General features: G+C 35.7%; 1 protein-coding gene across 2 annotated transcripts; it reads left to right on the plus strand.

Annotated features, from left to right (window-relative positions):
* The first annotated feature begins 545 nt into the window (after window positions 1–545).
* LOC131778711 (choline transporter-like protein 4) lies at window positions 546–20701 on the plus strand. 2 transcript variants are annotated; one of them, XM_059095136.2, is made up of 29 exons: window positions 546–863; window positions 1697–1729; window positions 4195–4237; window positions 4917–4990; window positions 5141–5191; window positions 5560–5587; window positions 6306–6405; window positions 8097–8192; window positions 9078–9141; window positions 9698–9809; window positions 10027–10069; window positions 10235–10275; window positions 10497–10547; window positions 11397–11458; window positions 11998–12123; window positions 12436–12535; window positions 13026–13118; window positions 13935–14034; window positions 14752–14816; window positions 15829–15958; window positions 16195–16241; window positions 16927–17021; window positions 17135–17174; window positions 17428–17497; window positions 18001–18074; window positions 18626–18696; window positions 19008–19087; window positions 19378–19462; window positions 19969–20701. In XM_059095136.2, the coding sequence occupies exons 1-29, from the start codon at window positions 812–814 to the stop codon at window positions 20091–20093; spliced, it is 2151 nt and encodes a 716-aa protein (XP_058951119.2). In that variant the 5' UTR covers window positions 546–811; the 3' UTR covers window positions 20094–20701. The 2 variants fall into 2 exon arrangements, with proteins under 2 accessions (XP_058951119.2, XP_058951120.2); XM_059095137.2 differs by lacking the exons at window positions 546–863; window positions 1697–1729 and adding an exon at window positions 2121–2296.
* The last annotated feature ends 191 nt before the right edge of the window (window positions 20702–20892 follow it).

Raw genomic sequence — 20892 nt, forward strand, 5'->3', positions numbered from 1 at the left:
CATTAACATCTGCGCCTCAATTTTGAAAATATTTTAGAAACTATTTGCAGCGTTAGTTATAATTAAAGCAACTGGAACTGCCTGCCTTAGAAGCATTCTGATCATTGTTTCGAAGAACTCTACCAGCAGGACTCTAGCAACTAGACAAATCGACAGTGGTTTAGCATTCGTCATCACAGTGGTCAAATGTTCTCCCTCGTTAGTTTGCAACAAATTTTGACCACTGTGTTGATGAATATTGTTGTTGATAAGAGTACATACCACGTTAACCATTGTCGATTTGCTTTTGCCAAAATATCAACGTCAAATAAAGCGATGCTTTCAGTGCGTGACCATTGCGTGACACGTTAGAGCGAACGGCGTTGTTAGTACTCTCATCGACGACGGCAAATTTTGGCCAATCAGATTGCGACATTCCTGCGTATCGTTAAAAAACTACCCAATTGACGCCTACTGTGTTTTTCGTATGAGAACGATGCTAATGTACATAAAATTGATAAGCGTCGTTATTATTGGCGCACTTATGACCCACTGGTGCGTGAAGTGTGATCCCTGTTCTGAAGACTACGAGGGAGAAATCGAAAGAGAGTTTGTTTTGCGAAGTCCACAAAACCTGACTGTAAGATGTCATTGTGTTTGCTTTAAACAAATCAAAGATCTTTTGGGAGCGAAATAATTCTCATGAACTATTTATCTGAAACAATAAGTTTTAAGTGATTGGTTGAATTACATTTATCCTGGAAATTTATGCACAGCATAATTGATCAGCCTAGTTGACCCTCGTGATTAGCGACACATCGGTTGTACAACGATGGCGTCTTCCGCCCAAGGAAATGGAAATAAAGTACAAGACGATCCAAAGGGTAAGTAGTCTTTAAATTTACACATTTCTTTCGGAATCTTTCAAGATTTTCTCTCCTTTATTCTCACTGGGGCGTTCGTTTGTCATTCTATGGTTCAATGGTTCTGCTTTCATATGTGCAACGATAAATTCTCGTCAGCTCAGTTTTTGTACTGTTATTGAGTACAGGCTGTCGTAAAGCACAGAACTCGTGCAACGTCACCCTGCTCTTATACTCTCTTGAAAAACATTTATTCGGCAATGGTTACAATGCTTGCGTGCACAATTAGAAACGAATTCAGTAAGATTTAAGCAACGCCAACAGACATGGGCAAATATCTGAGACGTCAAAGCTTCTTAGGAGCGAAAATTGTACGATTTACTTTTCTTGTGAATTACCTTGATTTAAATTCCGAAACTCAGCGGAAGAAGTGGTAAAGCTTAACCAAAGCTTAACCAAAGAATTAAATATTCACTAATATCATTGAAACGGAAATGCATTTTTATGGCGAAGTGATGTTTCTGATATCAACACATTAGCAATCATTAGAGCTCCTGGTGGTTGATTCAGGGTATTTTTACAACATTTATTAACTTCCCATTAACAGAAAGTGCTTATCTGTTTAGATGCTTCTAGTGCTGTTCTGTAAAGCTCTCCCGAAAGCGTTAAAAAATGAGCAATCAACAGACCGAAATGTAAATTTCGCGCTTGACACACTTGAAAGACAGCAATTAATTTTGTCACATAATTTACCATCCCAGAAGGGTTTAAGTCTAACTATTTTCGTATTTTAATTTGTTTACTGATCAATGATTGAATCTATTGAATATTGATAATTTGTTCTCTATCTGCAGCCGAAAACTTGAAACTTCTAGCTGACGTAAACGGTAATTATAAGTGTAATAATAATAATAATTTGTTTTACTTTAAATTGGTTATGGGATTTTCAAGGTGTAACGAAGGGAATGCGTGGGAGAGACAGGTGGTAGAGAAAGTCGGTTGATCTGCATTTGTTCATGGCAAACAATTTAAATTGATATCTGTAATCTAAGCTATCATTTCCAGGGTTGAAAAGAGTTCCTTCAAAACAAACAAAAAAACAAAACAAAACAAAACAGAAAAACTGGAGGAAGCATTATGAAAGTGTTGACTTGAAGGGCTATAATCTTATGTCAATCTTGCGTGAGGGAAATGGAAATCTTGTGTCACGCAAGGGACTTTCCTGAAGCGCTAAAGAACGGTTATAACGCCTGGCGATTTTTATTCAAATGCAAATATATTGGCTCATTGTCCAGGAAGGACTTCGACGGATCTGGGAGACGTGACGTGGAAAAAAAGCCGAGCAAAGAAAGCTGCTCAGTTTTTCAAAAGATTTTGTCCGAAGTGGTTTATACATAATTTATTCACAATTTGATTCGTAAAGTGTGTCTTGGAAATGGCGGACGAAGAAGACGGTAAGCATTTGCGACACGTGGGGTTGTTGTAGTTCAAAGAATCTTAGAAGAGAAACAGGCTTGTTACTGTTAATCTGCTGATTGAAAAGAAATGTACACTTTGGTTTTGTTTTCTGACTTATTTTCGCAACTGTGGCGTATCGTGTAAAGGAAAGAGAATATCCAAAATTACATTTCAGATGCAAAATGCGTTGGTTTTTCAGCTGAACGAAACGTCGCAGGTTCTTGCAAACGTTAGTCTTCGAGATGGTTTACAACTGAACGAAAAAACGTGTCAGGCGTGTTAGAACTTGACCCGCGGACTAAATTCGCCTTCTCGGTCAGCGAAAACATGTTTACCTCTGGCGAAAATCATGAACTTTAAACTTGTTCACCGCTATTTGCTGTACGATAACCGCATTACCTCAGTGGGTGCTGTTTATTTGAACAGGTCATAGTTTACAACTCACTGGTTCATGTACACTGTTGTTTTCAATTTATTACGCCATTTTAGTTTGGCAGTCGGTCACGTAATTTATTCAACATGTCTTGTTTTTAACGCATTTTGCTGGTGATAATGTTGTCGTTATCCTGACTTGAACCGTCTTTCAGGAAAGATGTGCGATTGATTTATTTGTCAGTAATATAGATTCTGATCGAAACTTGGAATTTGTCAATATAAGAATACCTGAACGCGCCCCCACTAAAGTTAGGATTTAGAGGGAGTTTATTGCGGGTGTCTTTGAGGTGGTTCATAAGCAAATATTTTCATAATGTTCTTGGTAACCAAACCGAGTAGCACCTCCTATTTGGAATTTGTATGATTGAGATAAAAAGCGATGATGGAGAAGTGCTCTTTTTGTACTCTTCTGAGCAAAGTATAGCTGTTCAAAATTTCACTGAAAGCGAGAGGAAAAGTTCGAATTTCAACATCGGTCATTAGTTATGGTCACGAATGTGTTTTCAGAGCCTTGAAAGACAGATTTTGGTAGTTTTCGCTGATATGAAAATTCAAGCCAGTTAATTGAACAACTTCAGGATCATAAACATTTGTCAACACCTGTGCAGGATGTCAGATGGCTGGCTCTTCTTGTTCTCATCTGTATTTGTCCACTTTTATTATGAATTGCGGTTAGGTTTTGTTAAAAGCTTCCTTTCAGATCAGACCTTTGTTGAGTGGGTTCTTGATGAAGGGAGTTTTCTGCATGATGTAGTCTAAATGATAATGACGCGAGTGTCCATTGTTACTTTCAAGAGATTCGTTTCCTAAAAAAACAAAACGCGGTCAAATGACATTTAAGTATTCACATAAATGCAGGATTTTTTTCTTTCAGTCTTGAACTGAAGGACTTTTTATGGTTTAATAATATTTTTGAGACCAAAATTCTATAATATTTATAATTATTCAATGTTTTTTTTGTCTGTGTTGGTTATGCCATCTGGTAAGCTTCTGATAGTCAGTTATCCCCCTAAAGCACACACAGTCATTCTTTCCTACAGACTGATATCACCATTTTCACTACCACATGACTTTCAAGATAAAATTTGAAGTTGATTTATCTGAAGGGAAAGTCACTTCATCAAATTAAAGTGATTAAAGGCCATAATGGTGGCATTCATGCATAAATTGTCTGTCAAATCCTGAAAATTAGAATTCTACTTGCTATGCAGGTCACACTTTCCTTTGATTTATTTCACTTTTATTATAAACTGGTATATGGCAGTGAATTCTTTATTTTTAAAATTATTTGTCAGTTTAAAGTAAGTTAATTTACATGAAATGAACAGATGCTGAATATTTGTGTATACAAGTTGATGTTAAAACCATATTCTTAAATTTCCTACAACTGTCCAATGTTTTCCACATGTAAAGAATATTGCTTTATTTTAATCCAACATTTTGAATCCCTCTTTTAAAGGAAAGAAAAACAAAACTACATTCAAAGGACCCATTTCAGACAGGTATTTAGAGTTGTAATGATATAGAGTTGGACCTCTCTAATATGGACACTGATGGGACAGAGGGTTATGTTGATGTGATGGAGTTGTCCATTTTACAGAGGTCACTTGGGTGGTGGCAACATTGTAACCCCTGACAAATTTGAAGTGTTGGGTAACTGAGAAGAAGCACACACCCTGCAGCAAAGTTTTTTTAAAGACATTTTCCAAAAAGGAGAACAAAACAAATCACAACCCAGTGGAAAATACATACTGTGCATTTTGTTTCATAATGCTTAGCTCCAGTGAATTAAAGGAAGATGTTTAAGTTCTTCATATAGGAAATTTTATCACATGCACAAATTTATATATCTCCTTATCAGCAGAATAGATGCAAAATAGGTAAAGGGTTTAATGATATTTGTTATCCTGGGTTCAAAATTCAGTGTTGGTTATTGTCATGTCACAGGGTCTGTATTCGAATAAAGAAAGGATGGCCTGCATTGCATGATAGTTTTGAAAAGCACCATGAAATGGCTGGGTTTTTTTTTTTAACATATTGCTTCATAAGGTGCAAGAATAAGGAGCTTAAACCCTTGTCCTTATATTTCTGAGGGTAGGAATATCTAATTATGTCCATAAACCCTGATTATTTCTCAAATCTAACTTTATGAACTCTTTTGTTATCTGATGTTTTGTGTAGGTCATGCACGGACATTCCCTGCTGTATTCTGTTTGTGGCATATATTGTTGGCATGGTTGTTGTAGGAATTATTGGTAAGCATGGAGTGGAAAAGTTTTCAGTTTTACTGTTGGAGTTGTAATGGTTTTTCATCATATATTTATCCATGTGTTTTGACATAAAGACCTGTTATACAAAAAAATTTGCAAATTCTAAATTTTGTTCTTTACGTTTACACTCTATAGCTTTCAAAGAAGGAGATCCTGATAGACTTCTGTTGCCACAAGATTCACAAGGTATTTGAGTGCTCAAGAAATGAAATTTTAATTTTCATCTAGAGCTGAAGCCATGGGTGGTGGATCAAACATGCACCTGTTATCATCATCATCACTATCAATAACGCATTAGTCAACATGTAAAATATTATAACAAGATTCTTTACATCAAAATTTTAATTTTCATCTAGAGCTGAAGCCATGGGTGGTGGATCAAACATGTACCTGTTATCATCATCATCACTATCAATAACACATTAGTCAACGCGTAAAATAATATAACAAGATTCTTTACATCGACTTTTGCACCAAGTACTAGTATAATGCTGTAGAATGATTATTCTTCTGGAGATGATGTGAAACTATGTCTTGGAATTACTCTTTTGCAGGAAACATTTGTGGAAAAGATAACTATGTGTAAGTTAATGAATGAAGTGTATTGTGTGTAGGGTGAGAATGTCACTCATTAGAAGACAAGGTTAGAAGACTAGAATGTCTTGGAAATTAACCTTTTAATAATTGTTGGGTAGTTATTAGCCAGTTCATTCCATTTGTCAGCTCTCATACTATTTTCATAAGGGGAGATGGAAAAATGTGAAAGATATCTTTCTTTATATTTGTGGCCTTGACAGAACTACACTTTTGGCTTGAAGGTTTTTTGTAGCTGAAAATTGATAGAAAAATTGTTTCAGCAACATGAGGCAAGTTTTGAAAGGAGACTTGCACTTGCTTAGGGGTTAGGCTGAATTTTGTTGTGGTTTGGTGCCTGTGAGATGTGAGACCCCCCCCCCTTCCCCCTAACTCTTTTGCCTTTTTGACTTTCAACAAAACATGGTACCAGAATGCACCACAGAGACGGCAAATATGTCTTACTGTAATTGTTGAGCTGTAGCCTGGACTAAATGTTTTGAACCATTTTGTTGAAAAAACATTAGTTATGATGTTCTGTTGCTAACCATTCCCTCAACAAAGTAGCTTTAAAAGTTGACAGTCTCACCCAAAATGAATGGAAATTCAATATTAGATATAAGCTCATGTTAATTGCCTTTAATTTAAGTGCTTTGATCAAAAGTTTTTTCCAATACACACTCTTCAATTTTTTGACTCCCTCTTTTCTTCTATCTTCTCTTTCTAGGGATAAAAAATATCTGCTGTTCTTTGACATCAGTACTTGTGCCACAAAGGGTGGAGACTTTACCAAATATGTTACAGTTCCTTCATGTCCCACTCCACAGGTGATTGTTGTACAACTTACTGTTCATCAGCCTAAGGGTTTTTCTTAACCCTTTAACTTCTTAGAGTGACTAGCATCTAATTTCTCCTTACAATACCAACTAAAGCAGCTCTTGATTACTACAATTATTCTCCTCGACAGCACCTTAGGAAATGCATAGAGACAAGTGTGGAGAATATGCATATTGATGTTAGGGTGTAAATGGTTAAAGGAGAAATATGTCTCACAAATCCATTTGTCTCTGCTTTTGAAAAATATTAACTGCTTATCACATTTGGGATTATAATGTATCAATAAGCCAACTATTGGTAAATTGTCTTCAAATGTGGCAAAAATTCTTGTGGTGATTCTGCCAACCTGATTGCTCACAAAATCACAACTTGTAGTTCACAACAACATATAGTTGCTGAGGATAATGTGTACTATAGGTATTGTCAACCAATATATCAACCAATAGATTGACTATCAGCCAATGTATCCCCTGATGTATCTTTTCAATGTTGCTTACTATATTAGTCAATTGTTTGTTAAAAGACAGATCCACTATCCATCAAGACTTGGTTGATATGTTGACTGAAAGGTGGTTGATATGTGGCTGGTTTTACCATCAGGTTTTAGTGATCTCTTGGTCAGGTGTTGGCAATCTATTGGTCACATGTTGGTGTATTGGTGGTCAGAAATTGATAGATAACTATTCACAGCCTATTCTGGCATATAGCACATGACAATTCCTGACAGACTTTAATCTTAACTTCTTCCACTGACTTCCTTAGTCTGGAAAATTTCCTCTTCCATAGTAAAATCAACATCATCCATGATCTGTAAATGAACAAATGCAACACAACATCAACTCTATTTGCCATAAAATGCTCCTCACAAAACCAAACAGATCCATGCAAATTTGTGTGTGATAGTAATAAAGAAGATCATATGCACAATTAGAAACTGTGGAAAAAAAAAAACAGTTACAGCTCTTGGAGACATTTTTTCAACTTTCATTAACCTTTCCAGTGATTCTTATTTCATTTGTTGCAAAGTGGCTTGATGGTCAGTGAAGTATATATCAACATACATCAATGTTGACAGACCTCAGACTGACAATTGACAGGCTTTTGATTGATAGTTGACTTGTATTCAGTGAGGTGTCAGTGAAGTGTCAGTGACACATCAGTGAAGTATAGACATTTTTCAACTGAGATATTGAATAACTCTCAACTGATATGTACTGACCAACTGTCAACCAATCACCAAGTGCCTTTCAAGCAACTATTGACCAACTATCTGTTGACCACCATATCAACCACTACATTGACTGCTATATCGACCTGATACTACCTACATAGTACACTTGATCCATTAGTGCTCTGGTTAGAACAAAACAGTCATAATCATAGCAATAATGAGCGAGAGGGAGATGTCTGTTGGAAACTTCTTAGTCTTTTGGTAGCTCATTAAAATATTATGGTTTATTATAACTTGATGTTAAAATGTTTTAATCAAAAGTAACTTGAACAATTTTTTCTTTGTTCCAAGAACAGTGCTGTAGTCCTTAAACATACATATTGAACTTAAGTGAAATAATTTTGACTTACAAGATAAACATGTACAATAATCTCAAAGAGTAAAATCATTACTTGTCAACAAGTCTTAATTATTTCGTATTTTTTATGATCCTTTCTGTCCATTTGGTAGGTTTGTGTTAAATCTTGTCCAGAGGAAAATAAGCTAGGGTATGACCCAGAACCAAGTGATATGGTCTGCAAAGAAGGAGTTGAGACTGTTACCAAGGTAATGTTACAAAAACACAAAAAAAATTATAAGTTTTGAAATTGTTAACTTAACTATTTATTCCAGAGACTGTTGAAAAAAGGTTATAGGACATGTATCTTGTATAGCAACGTTGGGCTAATGATTTTTTAAATTTAGATTAAGATTATCATCAGTAGTTAGTCTGGAAATATAGAATAAATTGCATAGCTCCTAAGAACTATTTATCCTCATTTGAATATTGAGAGACCACTTTTGAATTATCCCATGGCTAATGGGAAAAGTATTTCAATTATTATACATGTATGTGGAGATAATTCTCTGCCCTTTGTAGATCTATTTGCATTATGCAATTGGCTCTGGGTGTGTTGACCTTTGTTTTTGGACCAAAATTGTGGCCTCTCAAGGTATGGATCTGTCACTGATTGGAACCCTGAATTTACTCCTTTTTGAAAGATGGCAAACATGGGTCTCTTTTCCTGATCAGTAATAAATCACTGGTATTGACTGATGCAGGAAACTGACCAAAGGATGGCAGGTTGAGCCAGCTCTTGGAGAGAAGATAGTCCTAATAAATCTCTTCAATAAATTGTGGTGTAATCAAAATTAATCCTTTTTCTGTTAATGAAAATAAGCTATCTTTGCCTACTGAGGATAGATTTCTTTGGGCATGTTGAATCACCATCATTATAAGGAAAATCAAACTGTATGTGGATTGGTAAAGAGCAATTAACTTAGCAAACAAATTTAACCTAATTTTTCAAAAATGCACAAATTGTGACTGGGCCATTGGACACCCACCTATACAACTGAGATATATTTAATGTCTGTCTTTGTAAGGAATAACTCTGTTATTTTGTTGTGGTAATCAAACTGGTTCTTATTTTATGATCATAATTTTTACAGAGCAACAGAAAAGAATTGGTCCTACAAGGAAAATGTGCACCATACTATTTGGCTTCAAAGCCAGGTTAGTTCACTTACCAGGCATATTCCAGTTGGTCCAAAGCTGCAATAAGTTATGCATCCCAAAGCACCTATCTTCCACAGTTCAATAGAAACTTATTTGAATAGTAGTATTAATTTTGTAATCAATTCCATAAAGAACCCATTAAAATGTCTCTTGTACTCAAGAAATAACTTCTTCAACTGGAATTAATTGTGAGGATAAACTTAACTTAGCCATTCTACTTCCAAGATCTCATTGGTAATTCTCCTTCTTGTCTGCTATAAAATTGTGATACAAGTTTGATATTAGTTCAGAGAATGTGGTATTGGATGGACTAAAAATCCCCTAATGTACAATTTTCTTTATTCTTATCACTTGTCTGCTTGATATTGCATTGATATTATAAGGAAAATTCTTAAAAGGTCTTATTCACACATAGGAGTTGAAAGGTTGAAACTCATGTCCCTACGTTGTCTTGCTATGTTTTGGTTACATTTAGGAATGTTTAAAATGGCATTAGTTCTGTGAGCTTTACTTCAGATACCACTGATTCTTGTGATTTTACATCTGTTTATAGTTTTGTATCGATGCATACCAACCTTGGCAACTGACTTGCTTGCCAACAGCTCATTCATAACAAATCTTGCTGGAAATAACATAACCAAATCAGTCATTGAAGCTGGATTACAGTGAGTTCACAGTTTATATCAATGATTATTTCCCTTCTGGTATTACCAGCATTTCTTGAACTCGTTATTTCAAGTGATTTGTTTTCATAAATACCATCTTTCAAGACTTCATTTTTTATGCACAAGAAAGTACCGCTCTGACAAAACATTTCAAATTATTGTAATTGTTTGTAGTTTCACTCTAAACTATCATTTTCCATGTTTTTTTTATTTTCAGAGGCCTTCAATTTCTTTTAAATGCACAAAATTTTGGAATGTCGGTATGTACATGTTTGTCAATATAGAGGATAAAAATTAGCTTTTCAATAATAACTGTTTTTTTAATATTATTATTATTATTATTATTATAATAATTTTATTATTTTGTTTTAAGGTAATCGTAGGTTGTAAGTTTGTTCTGTTTTGTCTTTTTATTATTTGTTTAGATATTTGAGGACATTAAAGCTGTATGGCACTGGTTGTTAATGTGAGTCAAACATTTCCAATGTGTAATATGTTGTATGTTAATGATGATTCTTTTTCCAATACCTCCTTTTACTAGTTCAGGTGCAAGTGTGATCATGGGTTACTTTTAATCATGATTGTTAAATATAATTTAGTTTGTTATTTAATGGTGATATTTATTGTATCCAGTTTGACAAACAAGCTTTAAAAATATATATCTTGAATAATATGTTTTTCTTTCAGAGGGATGATACTGGTTTTAGTACTTGCATTTATCTACATTCTCATCACAAGGTATTACTTTAGTCAGATGGTGTTTCACAGTGATATTGTTTGTTTCATTATTATCATTGTTATGATACTGATAAGGAAATCATAATCATTATTGTTACTACTGTTATCATTCTTTTACTTATTGTTATTATTACTACTATTACTACCATTATCATTATTAACCATGAATGTCCATGAGATGACCATGGTTGTCAGGTAGTTAGTCAGAAATATTATTACTGTCTGGACAAGTTTAAGCCCTATCTAACAAGGTTTAACCTCTTAGATGGAATAAGCTGTTGAACCACAAAAAAGATAATAACAGAATACAATTAAAAATGATTCTTAATAAATTTTAGCTAGGGCTGGTTAAATGTTGGTGTGAATATGTCTTTAAGGTAATGTTTAAATAAGTTTGGGAGAAAAAAATTATCGTTATAATGTACAAAATGGAGAGTTTCATGGTTGTTCATTTAAGTGTGGGCCCTGTCCAACAGGGTTTGATCTCATTAATTGTATGTGCAGGGGAAAATATATAGACCAGGCTCTCAGGTATGGCTAATGTGATACATCATTTTCCAGGGAGTCAAACAGAAATGGTTTTAACTATTTTAAGGTTCATTCATGGATATCAGTGATTAAATTCATTTACAAAGAAAATCGTAGAAAATGATGTGAAATATGAGGTGGAGAAAGTCCAAGTTATGCTGGTCTTGAAAAATGTATAGTGATTTGAAAAATCACCATGGCCTTGAACTTTACAGAGGGTAAGGATAGGGCTGATAAATGTTACAACTTTTGTGTTGCAAGTATTAAATTTTCTAACCCGAAGCATTTGAAGATGTTGAAGGTTTTTTTTTATTTTTACAGATGGATAACAGGCCCTCTCATCTGGTTCAGCATCATTGCTGTCTTTGCCTTGATTATTTATGGTATATTTTTAGTCTCAGTTTGTTTAATTGTACCCAGAACTTGTATTCATATATGTGCTTGTTTATATGTAAACCTTATACAATGGTTTAACATTAATTATGGATCCAAGATATTTTTGCAGGTTGTGCCACTCTTTTCTGAGTTTTGTTGGGGCAAGTAAAGTACAGGCATTGAGTAAAATGTCTGCTTGTATTACATGTTGAACCATTGAATAAGGAAATTATATTATTTCATTATTATTTTATTTTCTCATATTTCTGCTTCTAGTTTCAAAATATATCCTACTGCCTTATTCCAGTATGGTATCAATGGCATAAAGTGTGTGCTAAAGACAAAAAAAAACCAAAAAAAACACAAATTAAACCATTAAAGTGTTGGTTATGACAGACAAAAAAACTCAATGACTAAAAATTCACTCCTTATAAATTATGGCAAAGAAGTACAGAATCTCCACCAGTGATTTGCTTTCAAAGGAAGGGGAACCCATTTTCCCAGATCTGCTTGTAATAATGACAGCACTTTTTTTTTCTCCATTCAGGGATGTACTTTTGTTACAGCAAGTACAAGTTCTTAAAAGATTCTGGCACTAGTAAAGACTTTGAGCTTAAATTTACCCTGAACTTGGACACATACACTCAGTCGAAAGACACCTGGCTGGGCATTGGTAAGCAAACAGTTGTCCTTTCTTTTCTTGCAATAATCACCATAAGTTTGCAGGGCTGTAAGTATTGTTATCGACAGTGCTCTCATTGTTGGATTCTGAGTCAGTAGAACAATGTTTAAGCAGAAAGCATGATTGAACAATAGTTATTGGAGATCATCAACTTGTAAGAGGTAACTGATTTGAGAGAGAGAGAACAGGAATTGCAATATCACCCTTTTCCCCTTACTTTGCTTGTCTTCTACCCTTTAAATTACTCCTTACTGAAAGTCTGTGACTGTATTTATATGATATCAAGTTGTTATGTATTGCCAGGTATTTTCCTGACTATTTTGTTGGTCATCCTCCTGTTGATTGTTCTTGTCCTGCGCAAAAGAATCCAGATTGCTATTGCCATGATAAAGGAATCCAGCAAGTATGTTGAGTAATGGATCTGTATTCCAATGGTTGGTTTTCACTTTCACTTGCAAAGAGTCCTTTTTTTGAAGCATAAAGTATTTCTTAGATGTCTACCTCAAATCTAGAAAGTTAGGCATAGACTTATCTTGTAGTGGTAAAGATATATCTATGTGTTTCATGGGTCCTCTATCCCTGTTACTTCTACATTTATTCAATGATGTGTGGGTCAGTTAAGTATTTTGAAAAGTTCATACTGGGTCGAGAGTTATTTTCCCTTGTGATAAATCAAAGGATGAAGGGCTCTAAATACAGGCCACATTCAAAAAAGTTTCCTCACTGGGAGGCAACTCAAGGTTTTTACAAAACTCTACATTTAAATCATATTGCTTGTCATTGAATTGATATATCTTGCCTATTATTTTGTATAACAAATAGATTTAAGTACTCTTAGCTACATTGTATCTCCTTTTGGTTGTAATTTCTTTGTTTTGACTTGTTATTTCAAGAGCTGTTTCAGCAATCAAGACATCTTTGTTTTTTCCGATTATCCCATGGCTGCTTCAGCTTGCTCTGTTTGCCTGGTTTTTGGGTGTTAATGTGTATCCTTCACATAGGAATGACAGGAAAGCTAAAGCTGATCAAATGGCCGCATTTTAATTACTGTAATCAGACAAGCCTTTTTTCGTGTCTTTGTGACAACTTGCTTCACCTTTACTGGCAAGTATAGAGTGCTTTTTTATTGATTGTCATAAAAAAACAAAGTAATTACAATGGCCAGTGGCCAGTCAGAAGAGGAACAAAGCCAATGGGAACTAATAATAAAAACAAGTGAACTGCCTAAAGGGTGAGGAAGCGTGTAAACCAAGCCATGATTGGTGTCAGTTTTGCATCTGATTGGTTGAGAGAGTGAATTTTCTTGACCAATTAGAAAGCAAAGGAAAGAAAAGCTAAGGAAATGCTGAATTACTTTTGATACTCAATTGAAAATTGCTCTGTTTTACAATACAAGTTCACTGTGTTTGAATGACTTAGAAAATGATTAGTTGACACCAATGCACAGTCAGCACTGTGGCCTCTTGTCACATCCACAGCCACATTACAGCCACATTACAGCCATATTTTAACTTTGTATGTTGCACAAAAGAATGAAGATCATTGCCATTTCTCTGCTAATCTTTATCATAAATTTTATCACACCAACAGGTTATCATGCTTTTCTAACGTTGGTTTTATCATAATGCATTTGCTCTAATGAACTTTATGTCTCCAAACTAAGCCTCAATATCGGGTCACTTGAATTTGTACTTGGTTACTACATGTATCATACAAAAAGAGTTTTGTGTAGGAGACTGATGTCGGTTAGGGATAGCTTCCTATAAGAGCTGCTGGTGTTATGATCCTTAATTGATATGTAGTTATTTGGTGACCAATGGAACACCTGAGTATAAGGTGATCGATGTTCCCACAGGTGGTGATAAATACAACTTAACAAACGAGAGTAACTGTAACCCACAGGTAAGAAATGCAGTCAGTGATAAAGATCAGTTTTGACTAGTTTGCAGTCTAGCACATTAGCCACTTAAAACTTCATCTTTATCACTTCCATCACTTTTAAATATTGTTTTCATATCTCAATAACAAGCCATAACTTTTGAAGTGATAAGGAGTCAAAAAACAAACAAACAAACAAACAAAAACAAACCGAAATGCTTGAAGTAATAGACTTCTTTCGCTTGTAAGAATACAGAGAACCTTTTTCAGTTGTTAGAGAATTAAGCAACCAGGATACGGAGTACTACCACAGTACTTCTCCTGGATGGATTGTTAGCCCACAATAGACTACCTCCCAGCCTTTCCTCAGGTTTTTCTGTTAGTTCCCCTTTCTTGCAGGGAGAGGGAGGAGGTAGGCACATCTCGATTTCTCCTGATTCGGGTTTCTAACCAACCATTTGGGCCACAGCTTCTCGTACTTTCTATTATTGTAGGAAGTAGTGTGTTGTTTATTTTAAACATGTTATAGATACCTGTAAATGATGAATTTAACCCCAAGCCCCCAAATCATTGAAGAGTCACCCTGTCCTGAAAACTTGTGGCTCTAAATATTGTTTTTGAATCAAGCAATAAATCTTTTCAGAAAATTAACCGATTTACGTTTGAAGTGTGATTGGAAATACGAGGAATTGAGTAATTTATTTCGTAACCGTTTTATTTTTTGTTTTTCCTCGTTTTTAGACTTTTGAAACTGATCATCCCAACACTAGTGCAAGTTGTGTTATGGCTGGATATAAGGAAAATGTGTAAGTGTGTGAGCTTGCGACTAGGCTTAACCTGTTTACTTGTGTTTTGTGTTGAATGTGTACATTTTCATTTAAAAAGTTGGTTTTAGTCATTGGAATTTGCCACATTCTTATTAATAAACATATTGCCAATGCTGAGGTCACTAACGTTGCAAAAATACTATAACTTGTTGTCGCACTGATCTGTGTTGTCATTTTTTTTTTTTGTAAATATTTTATCGTCGCATAGATAGCCAACAAGCGATCAAGAAGAGCACTATTCACATGTTAGGTATACCGTATTCAATTGGTGAAACATCGCTCTTGATCAAGTACTGCGTCTTGCCATGCAGCGCTATTCAATAAATAAACCTAAAACACTGATGCGACACAACTTTGTCTGTTTTCCTTGAAAAACGATTTTTTTCCTGAAATATCGAACGATGCAGCTCTTTACCTTAAATTCAGACTGGAAAGGGACATTTAAATTATAGTACACATAGGGCGACCTAGTGCGAAGCGTAATCCCATTTTTCCACCAAAACGAGACGTGTCTTTCATTTCACATTTTCGTATCGTAGTTTATGGAAATATGATGAACGCCGCCCCTGTATCTGACTGGCGAAAAAACAATTAAATCCCTTGGCGCACATACAATGAAAAGTTGACAAGTGATTGTTGAAAATAGTTAATGCTCTTCACATTTACATTTACCATATTACGAACATTCCCTCTCTACGGGGCTTATATGCTCGGATGTATGATCACGAACTGTTTTTTCACAACTAGGGCACTGGATCAAGTGAATAGGGTAGTGATGTTATGGTAGACTACGAGCGGTTTCTCCTTTTCAAAGAGGTCCGTCGCGCGAGGGAAAAAAAGCAGCGAAAAAAAAAATTAATTTTAGTGCGCCGCGCGGCACTCTTGGAGTGAGGCGCACGTAATGAATCCAAAAAGGAAGGGACTGCTCGTGGTCTATCGTTATGGCTACGTAGTTTTTTAAAGTAACATTAATTCAAGTTTCTTTTCACAGACATCTGTTTCGTATGCAAGTTTACCATTTCTTTGGCTGGTTGTGGATCATGAACTTTATCATTGCCCTTGGTCAGTGTGCACTGGCTGGTGCATTTGCTTCATGGTATTTTGCCTTCCACAAGCCGGATGTAAGTATATTGGCCAAATCATTTTTATGAAATTTGTCTCCTTACTTATTACGAAGCCGAATTATAGGTGCAGGTTTATAAGTATGGTTTTCAACTTATTGAGACTGCTGACGGTTGAGGTCAATTTGTGGTTGAAGCACTTTAGGATGAAACATAACGGATCTTAGTCCAGATAGAGAGAAATTTGTCTTGGACAGTTTCATGCAGTTCATGAATTTGTTTTTCCTTGCTATTAGGATGTTCCTTCACTCCCAATCCTTAAATCGTTCTGGCGCACCATAAGGTAATGTTCATGTTGCTTTCTACAAGATAGTGTCCAATATGTTTTGAACCTGAAAACTACCGCGTTACTAAGATGTCCATTGTCAACAATATTGTAGTAGGGTCTATTCTAGAGCACGGCTTCACGGGATTCCTGCAATGTGAAAGAAATGCCGCAAGTCTAAAGGGCGCAAGGAATCGTGCCCAAGGAATCGTGCAAAAGGAAAAATACTCCTTTTTTTTTAAATTAATAATTGGAAGCCATGACTGACAACATGATTGATTCGATAGCTCCTATATCGCCTGTAACTATCTCAATTGTCTGTCTTTCTCTTTAACTCTAAAAATACATTAAAAAATTTTGGGGTACCCCTCCTTTGAGCCACTTTCTTAAAAAAGGGCCCTTAAAATAAAAGGAAAGGGCCCATTGAGGGCCCTCTTTGGCCAATTTCTAGAATAAACCTTTATTTAGTATACTAGTGTAGCTTTAGGGCTTAATCATGTCTACTAAAGCAATAAGAGAGAGAAACATGTTTATTTGTTTGAAGTTGGACGTAATAATTCTACCCTTGGCCCAATCATGACCGCTTTTGTTCAGACATTATCTAAAATCCACTAAGTAAGAAGCCTACAATACACCCTCTTCCTATCTTCTTTGGGAATTTTCCCCAAGAGACGAGCTAACTTCAAACGATGTTTTTTATCAGGTACCATACTGGATCGTTGGCCTTCGGAGCTGCAATCATTGCCATTGTCCAGTTTATCAGAGCTGTGTTGGAGTACATTGATCGCAAAGTTAAAGGTACGTTTGATTACCGTACAACCTCTTTTACAACTCTTTGGCTTTCCTCACACAGTTTTGTGAGACCTCACTCTGGCTAAAATGGTGTGATTTGATATTTTTTGAAATCTTAGAGTCTGGCCAGGATAGCAAGATTGTCAAGTTCATTATGTGGTCAGTATACACTTGATTTTCAAGTTCACTGCCGTCAAACTCAAATGTGTTTAGTTCTCTCGCCAAATTGTCTCCCTCTCTAGAGTAAAGTTCTTAGTTACTTCTTTAAATAATTATTGTTTTTTTCGTTTTCTCTACGTGGGAACGAAAAGAAAGGACTGCTTATTGGTTTTTTGTTTTCTCTTTCTTTTTCTCGTCAAATTGGTAAATTTCTGGAGGGAAATTTTTTAATGTGATGATTTTTTTTGTGTAGCTGTTGCAAGTGCTGTTTCTGGTGTTTGGAAAAGTGCTTGAAGTTCCTCAACAAGAATGCTTACATCATAGTACGTTGGATTATTAGTAGTCACTATCTTATTGCATAAATTTATAATGTTAGCTAATAAAACTTAGACAGAATGGAATAAAAAATATATCCGAAATGGCGAATCGTAAAACTTATGCGACGATGGTATTGGAGTTGTCTTTCGCAACGGAAAGGATATTTGAAGTCGAAAAAAATTTGACTCTTGCACTCTCTACACGAGAGTGATGATACGAAATGGAAGAAGAACATATAAAGTTAAAGATAAGATATGCTTAAACAGATTTAAGCGACAGGTAAGACTGTATGATTAAAATTTAATTTTCAAAGATTCACTGCCTCTGACCCATCTATGTTGTCCTCAACAAACGTAATATTTGGTGTCAAGATTGCCTATCACTTGTTGAAATGAAAAAAAAATGAAGACTATATAACAAGACAGCGGTTTGAAAAGACAACATATTAAGTTAAGATTAGACCAATATGCATACTCCTTTTTATTAAACGTTCTGTTGTTTAATGAAGATTGCCATCAAAGGAAAGAATTTCTGCGGTGCTGCCAAGGAAGCCTTCATGATCCTGTTGGAGAATGTTCTGAGGTAAGACAGACTACATCAATAGGTCACCTCCAAGCTGTACAGACTTTTCTCTTCAAAATTAGATCAAGCGTGGAACATTTCCTCAATGATTTTATTTCCACCAGTACGAAAATAATCATTTTTATTAAAGGTTTCCTGGCATACTTTTTCTCGCTTTAAGGCAGAGACGTCGGTTGTCTTGGAACTGTTTTTTTTGTGTGTGCTATTTAGTGATAGAGACTTAAGTGGGGGTCAATGCAATTGAAATTCAACGTAATGTGACGAGTGTCAATTCTTTCCTTCATAATCAAAAAAAGGTCATACTTTGCCAAAAAACTGCGTGTTAAAAAATTTGTAGATGGGAAACTCATCTTACATATTCCTTACTTACATTTTCACTAACAAAATTGAGTTTAATTGACTATCAAAGGGGCTGTTATGCAGCGTATTTTCGTTACTGATGTGCTTCATACATTTCTCTAGACTTTTATACCACGCAATACTTCTTCTGGATTTTCTGGTTCATATTACCGTAAGAATGTCCTAATGTAATAATTGATACTTTTTCTCAGGGTGGTAGCTGTTAACAGTGTGACGTCATTCCTTCTGTTCATGGGCAAGCTGTTAGTGGTTGGAATTGTTGGTGAGTCAGTTTTTCTGCCTGATTAACATAATTGTCATCATCCTCGAATAAATTGTCCTAGCCACTACTTGATGTCGATGATCCTCTAAGTGGGGCATGGAAAGACAGGTTGCGGTCAGGCTTCACTGAAACGTTTTTTACTCTCGCCGAAACACATTCTAAACCACGAAGCAGTTCTTTGCCCCAAATAAATGGTGTTTGAGTTACAATAAAATTGTACGTGAGTCACAGTCAGTCCTGAACACTTTTGTTCCGTGAGAAAGTGACACAAGATCGCGTTACAATGTTTATTTCATATTGTTATTTTTCAGCGGTCTGCAGTTTCTTTTGGTTTGATAAAATAAGCAAAGATGATCCCGACACTCTTCAGTTTGATGTCGTGCCAACCATCGTAAGTAGACTAAGTGCATTCATTTGTCATCCTCTGGATTTCGCAGTGGACACTGACAAATACTAAAAGTGCCTTTTGAAGACGGAATCTTAAAACTTTTCTGAAAGTTTTTTGTTTAAATGTTCCTTTTAGAGTAACTAACCGTAGCTTTGGACTTTCTCTGCCGGAAGTACTGTCAAGACGTTTCTTAATGTGAATTTGAAGCTCCGAAATCTCGGTCGCTAACATATGAATTCTAAACCATCACATCGACTTAAAAAATTATTGTTTTTGCTTCCATTTAATTTCAGGTGATGGTGATTTTTGCCTACGCTGTAGCCATCCTGTTCTTCGATGTCTATGACATGGCCATCGACACCATATTCCTGTGCTTCTGTAAGTATTCTAGAATCCAGAATACTTAAAAAACGTTTCAGGAGATAGATCTTGACGTGTTAATGGACGGAGAAAACAAAACATAATGAAACTAGGAAGACAACTATGCAGTCGCCCGTTCGAACAAGAGAAGTTGGCGAGCGGACACAAAGGATTGTGAACAAAGTTTTAACAGTCATCGCGAACCCAGTTAACGTTTTCCTCCACTCATTAAGTCAAATCATTCAAATCATGATACTGGGAGCAGTTTCGGATGAATTATCACTCTTCTTTTGCCAAATCGAATTGTATCGTAGTTTGTCGTTATCGTGGTGTTTTTGATGTGTTCGCGGAAGAAAGCCGTAAAATTAAAGAAGGAAAGGACCAGGAACTGGTTATAAGTTTAGAGCACATGACGCTCCGGAATTCAAATCCTTGTCACAGAGTTCGTAACGAGTTTTCAAGAGCTATCTCCTTCAATATTTACGAAAATGCTCTGATTATGTTTCAAATCCAATTCGTTTTAGTGGAAGACATCAAGATGAATGATGGCAGTGCTGAGAAGCCTTACTTCATGAGTGATTCACTCAAAGGGATACTGGACCTACAGAACCGCCCGCCCCCGGAGGGGAATGACGAAGGTCGGAAGTGAGCCAATGGACTACACTTAAAAACTTTTCAACGTTCTGGATATTTTTTTTGTTTCCTCATTATTACTATATGAAAACAACAATCCAGAATCTATTTTCTAGATGTGATGTACTTAACAAAGCTATCGTTCATGGAATCCTGATGTGACTAATAGGTGCAGTAAACCGACTGTGACTTAAAGTCAGTCGCGTTTTGAACGACTGGGAGCCAAAATGCAGGGGATTTTTGTCACTGACTCGAGCCTGGCAGCATGTAATATAATTCTAGGTTAAGCTGTTGTTGGAAATAGTTTTTTTTGTGTGAAGTGGGAGGTGCGCAGAAAATTAGGAATATGACCAAAACTGAAACGTACGTCATCGAAATTGTAATGCTTAACGTTCACACCTACCTCTCTAAGCAGAATTATTTGTGTCAGTGGTAGTTTTCAATTTTGTATTGCTAATGAAAGGCATTTAAGAATTACCATAATGACGTGTACCCTCGTACTAAAGTAAAGCACTAGCTCTTAATGTATTAGACTCAATCCTTCTGTCCTTTGGGAGTATCTGACCATACTAATCTAACAACTCGAAGAAGGAATGAAAAATTAAAGCAACCACTCTTGTCAGACTCAGTCGTTTTGGTTAATGTCTTGAATCCTGGGAATGTTCACTATAAAGCCGCAGGCAATATCAGCCGACATACCATCCGCCTTGAGGAGTTTGGTTTGAACCTGGGAGATAACAGGGTAGTAAAGAAGGGATTCAAATATTCTAATTGTTCAAGCTGCTCATGCTCACAACTGACACCTACCACAAGGC

This window comes from Pocillopora verrucosa, chromosome 4 (assembly GCF_036669915.1).
Source record: "Pocillopora verrucosa isolate sample1 chromosome 4, ASM3666991v2, whole genome shotgun sequence".
Classification (NCBI taxonomy): domain Eukaryota; kingdom Metazoa; phylum Cnidaria; class Anthozoa; order Scleractinia; family Pocilloporidae; genus Pocillopora; species Pocillopora verrucosa.

Excerpts from the sequence above, each read along its gene's own strand:
- LOC131778711 (XM_059095136.2), top strand. The coding sequence starts at position 812 with ATGGCGTCTTCCGCCCAAGGAAATGGAAATAAAGTACAAGACGATCCA. Across the intron at positions 10,276-10,496 it reads GTATGGCACTGGTTGTTAAT|AGGGATGATACTGGTTTTAG; the intron begins GTGAGTCAAACA and ends TTTTTCTTTCAG. Across the intron at positions 14,035-14,751 it reads AGAGTAACTGTAACCCACAG|ACTTTTGAAACTGATCATCC; the intron begins GTAAGAAATGCA and ends CCTCGTTTTTAG.